General features: G+C 38.4%; 1 protein-coding gene across 9 annotated transcripts in view; it reads left to right on the top strand.

Moving 5' to 3' along the window:
• The window catches only part of LOC101173221 (membrane-associated guanylate kinase, WW and PDZ domain-containing protein 2), a 94,073-nt gene that overhangs the window by 54,527 nt on the left and 27,327 nt on the right, over positions 1-12,219 (top strand). For all 9 annotated transcript variants that reach the window (XM_011476267.3, XM_011476268.3, XM_011476266.3 and 6 more), the window contains exons 4-6: positions 6,314-6,538; positions 8,342-8,570; positions 9,712-9,791. In XM_011476267.3, the coding sequence (XP_011474569.1) occupies positions 6,314-6,538; positions 8,342-8,570; positions 9,712-9,791 (534 nt within the window). The remainder of the gene's footprint in view (positions 1-6,313; positions 6,539-8,341; positions 8,571-9,711; positions 9,792-12,219) is intronic.

The following is a 12,219-nucleotide window of genomic DNA, read 5'->3' as shown; positions in this document are numbered from 1 at the left end:
ACATCATGTCAAGTCTGCAAACGCCTGCTCTGTTGCACTGTCAGGAAAACAGCTACAGATGGGGGACTTGCTGGTTCATTCACCCAGAAGAAATTTTAAGAGCATAGGAGGCTGAGCACAGTCACACCAAGTGTGTGCAAACGTGCACACACACACACACGTGTTGTCTTGCTTGTTTGTACGCGTGTCAACAAAGTATGACTTCCTTAAAGTAGAAATCTGCTGTGCCCACTGGAGGAAGCTGTCACAATTTATTTGGATGCACTGGAGGTGCTTTATCTCAATTAGGGATTTTCGTTTGGAAGTCTCAAACTAATTGATGCTGCGTTCTGGCAACAATTAATAGTTAAGGCTTTTGCTGTGAAAGTTAACAGTCGCCAAGTTGTAAGACAGTGGAAAGAAGTAAAAATATCTGCCCAAAATTTCAGCTAAACGCACAATCTTGGGTAAACATGTGGTTTAGTGGTTTCTGTTTTCACTTTCAGGATCACAAGTAAATAAGCAGCTGCTGGTTTTGGCGCCTTGAGCTACCAGACTCTTGGTACTCCAAAACAGAGCACCTGTGGAGGAAATTATACGAGTGTTCTATATTAAAGCAGATATGGTGCCCCTTTACTCCATACACAAGTTTATGAGGATGCCCTAAATAATTGATCACAGGAGCTGCTCAGCTGGAAACGTTTTGTAGTGGATGGATTGTAAATACTACATTAAAAACGTCTCCACGGGTTATATTTTTATCTTACAACTGGATTTATTTATTTTTTATCTTTTAGGAATCATAGTTTATTTTGTGTTTTTGGAAAAACTATAAGAAGAATACATTTCTCAAACAGCTTGACAGAAGGTTGGATTTTTGCTCAGTCCTGTGAGGCATCGAAGGACGAGAACTTGGCTGTGTAATATTGAAACTCTTTGGGGTCAATGTGTTGTAGCTGTCCATGTTACTGTGCAAGACTATGTGCATGTTGGAGGCTCCATGCAATATTTATTGATACGGGATGAGTCACAGCTGAAGGTGGATATAACTGCACAAAAGCCAAGATGCCTTCAGGCGTATCTGGCAACCAACATCAGGGGAGCATTTTGCTTTCAAACCTGTGTGGTAAGGAGGGACCTGGGTCTAACCTTTATCCTATCATCTTCATCAGTTTGGTCTTTCACAAGGGAGTGTTCTTACTTTTGAGTTTCTGTTTACCTCTACATGGGTAATCAAACAGATTTTTGAATTTGATCAGTTCAGCTTAAACATTTGCCTTTTTTTTTTAATTTAAATTATTGTTAATCCGGAGCAGGCACAAAAATGCCGTTGTATAAAGCTTGTAGCAGTGGCGTAGAGGCAAAGACAAGCCACAACCTCCCAAATAGATCCATGTACATCTTGGTTTTCCTCGTCTGAGCTGGCATCTGGATCAAAACTGTACGGTAGATAGCTCCAATACTGCTCGCCATGTTTGTTGCATCGGTAATGTTAGGTCAGAGTTGTGAGGAGCTGTAAACTAGCGGGAGAGCCTATAAACAGATGGATGATGGGTCGGGGTTGGGCTTACTAATAAACTAATGTAGAAACTATGTCCTAGAAAACTGCAAAGATTTTTTGATTTAGGCTAAAAGCGACATAATCATAATTAAAAGACCACTGGGAACGCTGTTAAAATAGATCAAAAGATGATCGGAGCGGGACTTTAAGGCTGATGTTATTCTTTTTTGCAGCTTTTCTCTATGAGCTGTTTTATTCTTTTTTCTAGATTATTGTGCCGTGGTTCTGCCGCATGCTCATGCACTCTCAGGGCATCACCTACAGTTCTTTCGGAAGTTTGTGGCAACTTTTTGTTAACCCATTTATGAAGAAGAAAAGAAACTTGAGTCGTCAGTTTTCTCTTTGTGATCCATTTCCTCCCTCTTTTCTTTGAAGGGTTAGAACAAAGAGATGATGAAATAAAGCATATTTGCCTCCCACTCACAAGAGCATGAGTTAATCAGATAGAAAACTGAACCTTTTTGATATTTAATTTTCTGATATTAGATTTATTTTTTACTTTAGTATTCTTCAGGCTTTTGCCTCTTAAATATAGATTGAAATGATAGGTTTCAGCTTTGTGAATACATAGTCATGTTGTGCTGTTCTCCATCTAGTCTTTAAGTAAAATGAATATAATATAAAAAACTCAAGTCTATAAAGTGGCTTCTGATAAATATGCATAGAGCCATTTATTAAAGCAGTGTGAAAAAAAAGCTGTGTACATTAAAAGAATAAGGTATGAATATTGAACAGAGAGAGAAAAAAAGTGGAGTAATTAAGGTTGAGTCTCTGTTTATTTTGAATTTTTATTTTAATTATGTATGTAGTTCAAGTTATTTTTATTTACTCTGGAAGTTTATATCCAGCTTTTTACTCCACAACAAATGTGTTTTGTTTTTTTCATGGGCATAGACGAGGGGCGCAATGCCATTATTGCCCCCCCAAATCCAAAAGAAATAAAAATACCCCCCCCCCCCCAAAAAAACAACAACAAAAAACACAAAAACAACAAAAGTATAATAAAAATAAAATAAAAGACAAAAAAAGTTACAGATGGACGAATGGACTAAAAAAAAGAAAAATTCAGCTTCAACAGAGCACAAAATAGTCTCCTGCTTGTGCCTGTCCCTAGCCCGGTGTATATGCAGAGGGTAGTGTCAGGTAGAGTATTCAACATGAAACTTAAATAGATCAAAGGAGAGGACAGATACATGGGTAGATGAACTGAAGCGATAATGGGATGGTTTTCTACTCATTTTAGGGGCTCAGACCGAAATGAAACCCTAAACTCTCAGCACACCCAGACTTGCCCCCCCTGATATTCTACCTGCATCCCATAGTGGGTCTGCGAAATCCAGGCATGCTAATCAGGTACCAGGATACAGAACCCCCAAGCCTAGCACTCTGATAACATAAGAAAGTGCTAGGTCTAGACCTAGGTCACACTTTTAATAGTCAATTTTAATAGACTACATTTAAGGCTCTTGATTAAGTTTTGGTTCACACTCTGTTTTAACTTCTGATTCAATCTGATTTGATCAATTACCTTTTTTTTTTCTTTTTTTTCCAATTCAATCCAATAATGTTTTTGTTTGGTTTTGGAAACTGGTTTTAAATTACTGATGGTATTAAATACACAAAATGGAATCCAATTTAATGAAATTATACACTTTTAATGAAAAATAACAGAAAAGTAGTTAATACTTAATCAAGAAATTGCTTTAAATAAATAATTTGTTTGATTGTTTTTTGATTTTGATTTGTTTTTTGTGATTTTGGATTTTGGAAGTGAGAAATCTTTTAACTTTAGTAATAGATGTATCAGTGTCCGGCTCTGGCAAACATATATTCCTCTTTTTCAGTTGAAATGTTTTATTTAGTGGATTTTGTTTCACTCTTAACAAACAGAGGTCTTGTTTAGTGATTCTGGTCTGCTTAAATGTGCTGACTCAGCACTTCAAATGAGCTGTAAAAGTGTCTGACAAGTTTTAGAGGGTCCTGCTCATGTACACACACCACTATTTATAACTTTCAAGTGAGAGAGACACTTCAGACGGTCGCTTTTTCATTCAGGTTAGAGGTTTTGCAACTACACTGAATGTTTTCATCAAGTGCCAGAACAAATGTGTCTTCATCAAAAGTCAACATTTTGTAAAAACAAACAGGATATGTCCTTTGGGGGAAAAGTCTTGATTTGTAATTCCGCACATCTGGAGAGGATGAAACATTTTCCTTTTAGGTCACTGAGGATAGAGTCTGCTGTTGGGGAAACAAATGGGTTTGATTAAAACCCACCCATGACTAACATGTTACTCCTCCTCTTCCTCCTCCCTTTCTCCAGAGATGCTTCGCCTGTCTGTTCAAGGCGATAGTTGTAGCAGATAAAGAGTAGCAGACAGGTGTTGCTGGCTAAATCTGCACAGCCATGGACAATACTAATTTAAGTATAATAAAAGAAAATTGAATGAAATACTGGCAGTGTAGTGCAGTTCCTTAACCCATGTGCTATCTTAGATGACCTCACCCTTACATTGACGTGTTATTCCTGGAGGAGAAAGGTGGAAAGATTTCATGTAATCCATGGACACCATTGAAGATCTCAAATTATTGAAGAAAAAAGGTTCAGCGCACTGTCTAGTGGGTCTAGATCAGTGTTTTTCAACCAGTGTGCCGCGGCACACTAGTGTGCCGTGGGAGATGGTCAAGTGTGCCGTGTGAAATTGCCCTCATTAACTGATCTAAAAACATTTCCCATCTCCAGGATTTCAGCTCTGTGTTCATCCAAACAGGCCCTGATAAAACACTCGTTTTCGTAAAATACTTTTTCTTTGCGTTTATTTTATTTTATTTTATTAAAGATATTTTGATAAGAATGACGGCAGCGCGATTCAGCTGCAGCTCCGGCTGTATTTAGGAAAAGTCCCCCCCCCCCCTTTACCTGTCTCCACCAATCATTCTTGAAGGCTTAATCACATGTCATCAGTCTGACCAATCAGAAGTGGTTAACGTCTTCACTTCCTTGTCCCGATTTAGCTCGTAAAGTCGCTCAGTTCTAACAAAAATAGCAGCTAAAGCTCGTCTTTAGCGGTGTAGCTTTCCACAGAATCCGGTATCAGACCGTGGAACAAGTGAACAAAACCATGAAGCTCCGAAAAGCGATCTCCGCCGGCCGTTTTTATGCACTACATCTCCCATGATGCATTGGGTTGTGAGAGTGACAGCGTAAAAGGAGTTCTGTTGTTAAACGTCTTGAAAACAACGAACACACTTCAAACTTTTTTTAAATCTTCTAACTTAACTTTTGTTACATCTTTTAGAAAAACAGCTGCAGCTTCCAGCTTTTTCTGCAATAATTATCACAAAAATGCATGTGAGATTGTGGAGGGGCTGTAGATCAATACAGACTATGAGTTTCTCCTTTTTTTTTTTCATTTCTGGATGCTGGTGTGCCGCGGGATTTTTTTTAAGCTTAAAGTGTGCCGCGGCTCAGAAAAGGTTGAAAAACACTGGTCTAGATAACCCAACTCCCAATGCTAAAGTGCCTAGGATAGCACAAGGGTTACAGACTCACTCCAAAAAAATGTGTTTTTGGTGGGTTTTTTACTATGTTTTTGTGGCATTTTTCTGGTGATAGAGGATACACATATAAAGATAAGTAATCTTAAAATTCTGTTTCTCAATCTGTCTTCATTCAAATCGTTGTAAAACAAGAGTACAGACATAAAGATGGAGTTGGAAAACGCTTTTGTGATGTACAGGTTTCTACAGCTCCCTGCTCCGCTCCATTCTGATGCATCCATGTAAGTCTTTGTTTTCCTCAACTGAGCTGGCATTAGGTTGGTTGTGAGGAGCTGCAGGTTAGCGAGAGAGCAAGTAAATAGATGGTTGATGGAAAGGAGGCAAATATTAAATGAACTCCTCCCGCTCTGCAGAAACTATGTTCTAGTAAATAATACAGGTTTTTTTTATTTTGAAACCTCAAACATTTTTCTTCTCTAAATTCATCACAGAGGAGTTTGTTTCCTCCAAAATGCAGCCATCTTTTAGCTTTAGTTTGTTTCAAAACATCGTAGGATCCACTCAGCAGTAAAAAGTGACAAAACTAAACCTGGAGCTGACACACGTCAGAAAACCTAGAATCAGTAAAAGAGTAAAAGCACATTTTATCTGTGCAAAATGTATTAAAGTGAGATTTCATCACAATGCATGAGTCACTGTTCCTTTATGGAAGCAGAAGCTTCCATCTAGTTTAAAAGTTTCTATTCCTAAAGAGATAAATTGTTTAAAAAAAATGATTGAACATTAAACTGGAAGATGGCAGGGGTGTGTATTTTTCGGGATTTGGCTGCTGAAGCTTCTGTGTTTAACAGATTAGCATTTTTTTTTTGGTTTGGAAACTTAATTCAAGGGAAAAAAAGGATTAAGTGGAAGCACATCATTGGCTCCTATGTGGGGGTGTTGGATTTTGTAATCCCTGTTTATGTTTTAATGTCAAATTGTTTCTATTTTTTTTCTTCCATTTTGTTCAAAAGAGCCAGTTTGAATTAAAGTGCATTGTTTCATGCGAGAAAGCATTAAAAACCAGCAGCTCTCATTGTCAGCTTCTTCCTTGCTGGGGTGAGAAAACGGCTCATTTACTTTTCCTTATTAACTGTTTTGTATATTTAAAAAAAAAGTTTCCTTTCACTATAAAAAAGTGTAAGAACTTTTCATCATCTTTACATCCTGTACCTACGGACTGAAGTCTGCACATAACAGCTGAGATTGCTCACCGTTGATGTCTGTCCTCAGATAACTTTTACGGTACCCCAAAACCTCCAGCCGAGCCGTCCCCGGCAGCCCCTCCTCTGAATGTGAGTGAGGCTCTGCTTCCCGGAGCCCGGCCCAGCGCCCAGGGCAAGAGAAAGAGGAACCAATCGGTTAGCAACATGGAGCAGCGAGCCAGCCTGGAGCCCCCTGAGGAGGAGGAAGAGGAGAGCCCTGTTGTCAATGGTAACGGGGTGGCTATCACACCAGGTACTTAATGAGAACTACTACTACATTCACACCAGGCTTGTTCAAGCGACCACTTCCAGTGAAAAGTTATGTAATTGCATGTTTCAAGCGACATTGTTTAAAACTCATATGTTCAAGCATAGCTACGCATGTTTTTATGTCTGTTTTTGGGCCCTACACACAAAATACGTGGTCATTGAACACAGTAAAAGTTCAACCTGTTGAACTTTGACCAATCAGGATTTCAGATTTGGTAGAGACATATGGATAGCGGGAAGTGCCAACTATTTGAAAAGAGATCACGGAAGAGAAATTAATCATTGCGGTTTTTGTCCGGCCAGAATTATATGACACCAAATCTTTCACATATCGGAATAAAGCCACAAAAGAAAAAGCTTTAAGCTAGATTCATGAGATTTGCACCGCTTTGAAACACACAACACACCCCTTCCAACTGTGAGTTACATGCGCTGGTAGTGCAATAACTGTGATTATTAATTTCTCCTCAGTTGTATTAAAAAAAGGCTATCCATACGTCACTGCAGAATCACCGATTGGTCAAAGTTTAAGTGGTTTAATTTTTAACGTGCCTTCAATTGCTGCAGGTTTTGTTTGAGGAGCCCAAAAACTGACTCAAAAACTTGCGTAGTGACGTGTGAACGCGAGAGTTTTTAATGCCAAACCCAGAAACTCTCATTTCCATGTGTTTACAAAGAGTTTTTGTTGAAAGTGGTCGCTTGAAGGTGCTTTTCCAAGCCCGCTGTGAACGACTATTGTTTGTGTTGATCTTGTTCTGTGACTGTGTTTTTTTAACACCGCATTCATGTGAGAAGCAACATTTGTTACCTTGTGTCTTTTACAGTCCAGTTTGCATTTCAGTTTTCTGCATGAGCTGCAGAGCTCCACGTTTTCCTCATGTAACACAATGCACAAGGGCACCTTAATCTCTCCATTATTAGTCACTGGCTGGATTCACTTTGCAAAGCTTTACCTCCCGTCTTTCTGTCCTCTCATTTCTCTGTCTCTCTTACTGTCTTTCTGCCACTGGCCTTTGTCCTTGTTGCTATTAATACTCCAGCTCCCTCTCTCTCTCTTCCTCTGTTCTGCCATCGTCTTCCTCCTGACCTCTTGGTTTTTCTTCGTCCCTGTGGTCCTGGCTCTGTTGCCTTCTCCTCGTCCCGCTTCTTCCTCCATCTGTCTTTGTAGTCTGTTAAAGCATGTCAAATTTTTTCCTCTCCATTTTCCCAAAACAGGCAGCTTTTTGCTACTTCCAGCTACTCCTTAGTTCCCCCAAAACAAGCAAACTCTTTCTAGAATTTGAAATACGCTGATTTTTTTTTTTCCAAAATAATTTTTTCCAAGAAAAAACTAACCTTATGTTTTTTCGATCTGGAAGAGTCTGATTTAACTGTAGGTTCAAAAAATGTAAAACTTTATTATTCTAAGACATATGAGGATGCTTTTCATTTTGTGGACCCTCCTTTTGCTGGAATTTCCTGCAGTTTAGGGTTTGTTCCCTTAGTTGTGTGCTCTTCATCACATCAGCTCCCCTCCCTCAGTGTGTTCCCTCCTCAGCCTCTGACCCCCAAAGTCTCTGTCTTTTCCTGTTTCTCCATTTCTGACATTCCTATGTTGTTTTCTCCTCATGCTGAATGTCCTCAGAGTTCAGCTCCCCCCTCCCTCCTGCTCCCTCTGTCTCCCAGGGGGGGTCATAGCAGTGCTTGATTCTGACTCATGCATGGGGTACGCAGTGTGCATTTAGATCTGTGCGTGGATGTGAAAATAACCGTGTGTGGTGGTGGGGGGGTGTTGTGACGTCCGCAGAGTCCAGTGAACAAGAGGACAAGAGCACAGATGCCTCTGGGGAGGTTGCTGCGGAAGGGTCCAACCAGACCCCTGCATCTGCTGAGCCTCCCACTGAAGGGGAGGAGGCCCCGAAATCTCCCTCCAAATCCCCCACCAAAGTCCCCGATGCGGACGAAGAGGAGCTGGGTCCTCTGCCTGACAACTGGGAGATGGCGTACACAGAGAAGGGAGAAGTTTACTTTATAGAGTACGGGACAATTCCCTCTTTCCTTACTGCAATCAGCTTCCACATTGCTGTAAAATATTGTTTTTAATTCAAATTGATCCTAATTTTTAAACCCTACGATAAAACCCATTCATCAGTTTTCTATAAAAAATTGCTAAAATTGCTTTTTCGTCCGTTTTATTTTCTACTTTTGTTCTAATTTTGTTTAGTTTAAGTCTATCTTTCATAACTAAGCAAAATTACTTTTATTATAAATTTGAAAAAATCAAATCAAATCAAATATAAATCCAAATTGATCATAACCTCAAGAATTGGGAGTTAAATTTCACATTGCGCTAATTATATGAGCATAAAGAACATCCATAAAAGCGTATTTCAATGCCATTCCCATTCCGATTTTCGTATTCTCCATCCTTTGATCTAGTCCAAAAGCATTCCCAGTGGTCTTTTAATTAGGATTATGCCGTTTCTAGGCAAAATTTAAAATCCAGTCGTTTCCCAGGACATTGTTTTTGCAAAGCAGCAGTTCATTAGAAATTTGTCTCTATGTTGTGGGCGGGACAGTTCGAGTGCACCAACCCCGTCTCCCTGCCCCTACCAATTGGTGAGAGCTCGAAGAATGGAGCTTGTGGCCCGCTGAGCTTATTTTCGACGTCACAAATACGCTCTCTTTCAAACGGCAATTTATTACGTGCTCCTGATTCACAGCTATTTCAATAAAGAAATGCGTACAAATGTAATTTTTAGCTGCCACAAGAACGTGTTAAAAACACCAAAAACAGGGTTTTCATCAGAGTAGGTCTTTAAGCAATAGTTTACACAATGCTGGTTTAGTTTTTGATTAGTTGATGTGACTAATGTGAGTTTGCTAATCGGACAAGACACAAATGCAAACGTTTGCCCTTTTCTCTCACCCTCACTAATTACGGTAGGTCTGAGGGGCTAATTAGTGGATTAATGGCTGTTTAGTTTACCTCAAAAATCTCTTGGTTTCTTTTTTTTTTCTCCTTTCCACACATGCAACAACACTTCAAGAAAAACTATTGGTGTTATTTTGCTCCGTCTCTTTCCTTTGTCCTCTCTGTCAGTCTCCTTCTGACCTCTGTCTGCACCTTTCCTCCTCTTATCGCCTCCATCCACACGTCTCCTTCTTCTTCTGCAGTCACAACACCAAAACTACGTCATGGCTTGATCCACGCTTGGCGAAGAAGGCAAAGCCACCAGAGGAATGCAGGGAAGACGGTAAGTCTGGGCTCTGCCTTTCATCTCCCAGAAGCTTTCATTTATCTTCTTCCAAGTCGAAGTTGTGTTTGGGAATTTGTAGGAGTGTGTTTTCTCTGCTTTTCCTGCTCTTCTTGCACCTGTTGTGTGTTGTAAACTCACTGCTTTAGTGTGTTTTCTTTTCTGAAAGATTATCAGTAGTTTAAAGCCATTAGGTGTTTCCCTTAGTACAAGATTTGCATGTAATTTAAAGGCTGCATCACACAGCCACTATGTACATGTTGTGCAATCTCTGCGGATGAAATATCGTTCTTTTGTGATAAATGCGTGATATATGTAATTCATATGTGTTCCTGGTTGAGATTTATGCAGTTTGTGCTTATTTCATGTAGTTTATACACAATTATTATGTAGACCTTATGCAATTTTACATGATTTCTGCGAGATGCATACACAAATGTGTGGCTTTCCACGACCTTTCCATGTATGTCTAACAGACTTTTCAAACATGTAGCACCAATGTATAACTTTTATTTGGTGTATACGGCACATATATCACGTTCAAAATTACAGAAGTGATGCACAAAGCATTAATGAATTGCATAATCACACAATGTGCATGTTCTACGTTGATTTACCTGTTCTTTGCGTGGTTCATTTGTACTTCCTCTGTGGTTTAAACGTGCTTCATCTGTGATACATCTGTGAAAAATTAATGTAAAGACCACAACTATTCGCACTTTTTCCACGTATATTTACTTATGACCAATTTGCAACCGTGTAAAATGTTCGTAGTTCATGTGTGACATGGCCTTAAAGTCCTCCTCCGATGAAAATCATGTTTTTTTAGTTTTTAACAAGTACTTGGTACATTTTTCTTATGAAAGAGAACAAATGTAATAAGAAATCATTTAATATTTGTTTTTTTGAGTATTTCTCCTTTTAAATCGGTGTCCATCAAACTGTCGCAAAGACGCTCGGTTTGAGCAAGCTCCATGATCTGCCCCCTTCAGCGTGCACAAGCTGGAAACATTTTGTTAAAAAAAATATATATATATATATATATATATATATATATATATATATATATATATATATATATATATATATATATATATATATATATATATATATATATAGTCATAGGGGAACTTTAAAGCAAATTGGAAATTGAGTATTTACCTTAAAGTTTAAAGAAATGTTAAGATTATAAATTGTGTTTGACATAAGCACCTGGAAACACAACATCAGCCCAACAGATACGTTACAAAATATTTTAACACATTAGTTAGCCTTTCAGAATAAAATAGATTAAACTTTTATCATTAGTGTGATTTTTCACAAATCCTGTAAGAATCTAAAATGGTTTATGGTTTTCTACTTTTTTTACTGATTGTTATCGTGAAAATGTGGAATAAAAAAAAAATACTTTTTTCCTTGAGCTACTGGGTGTTTCAATCCTTTGCAAACATTAATCAGATAGAGATAAAAAGTCTCTGGATTTTCAAATGGGAAATGTGGAGCAGCACTTTTCAGTTTTTTCATCTGCTAAAAACTAGATAGTTAAAAAAGAACACGGACTTGAAAAGAAGAAAACTGCAGTTCTTGAAAGGCAACCTGATGTTTCAATTAAATGCTGAAGAAAATTATCTACAGGCTTTTCCTGACACCTAAATTCTGAACTTTTTTTTTAATTAAGTGACTTGTCAAAATGATATTTAAGTTTAATGCTTTGTATTATTAAGTCATCTGCGAGTGGATGCATTAGTTGGCGCAGAGCAGCCAGCTCGTAGCTTCTACATCACATCTTTTTCTAACTGCATTTTTCGTCTTCTCCTATTTCAAAAGGATTTGAATATAGAAATACTCAGAAAGACAGTTTAAACCTTATTTTAATTATATATATGTCCTCCATTATGAGAACAATGCTTCCAGAATATATTACAAACTCCAAAAGCACAATTTTCCTTGGAGTAGATCTTTAAAAAATCAAAAAATAACTCTAAACATTAGTTATTCTATATTTCAAAAACAGGGTGATATTGAAAAAATAGTCTTTTCTTTCTTTCTTTCTGTCTGTGTTGACTTGTCTTCCTCTCTTTTTGTGTGTCTTCGTCTCTGCGGGGCTGCAGTCTTTGGAGCAACTTAATGCTTTACGCAGCCTCTGCTGGCAGAGGATTTTAAATCAAAGGCTCTTCTGGGAACATTTGTGAAATCCCCTTGATGACACATCACTTCCTCTTGCTGCACCTTTGAATTCACATCTCCTAAAAAAGCTACCAGAAAACATTCCTCAGATGTAACACCAGACGGGATGACAGAGGGGTAGTTACTGGTCTCTTTTCAGCACCTATTCAGGCTTTGTTCACTTGTGTCACCCTGTTGCCCTGTGGCTTTTGCTAGCTTGTGTCTGTTCTCCAATGTTTACATCTAAATATTATTTTAACGC

Source organism: Oryzias latipes, chromosome 6 (assembly GCF_002234675.1).
Source record: "Oryzias latipes chromosome 6, ASM223467v1".
Lineage (NCBI taxonomy): Eukaryota > Metazoa > Chordata > Actinopteri > Beloniformes > Adrianichthyidae > Oryzias > Oryzias latipes.
Note: the sequence above shows the minus strand (reverse complement) of the source record. Positions and strands in the feature narration are given on the sequence as shown.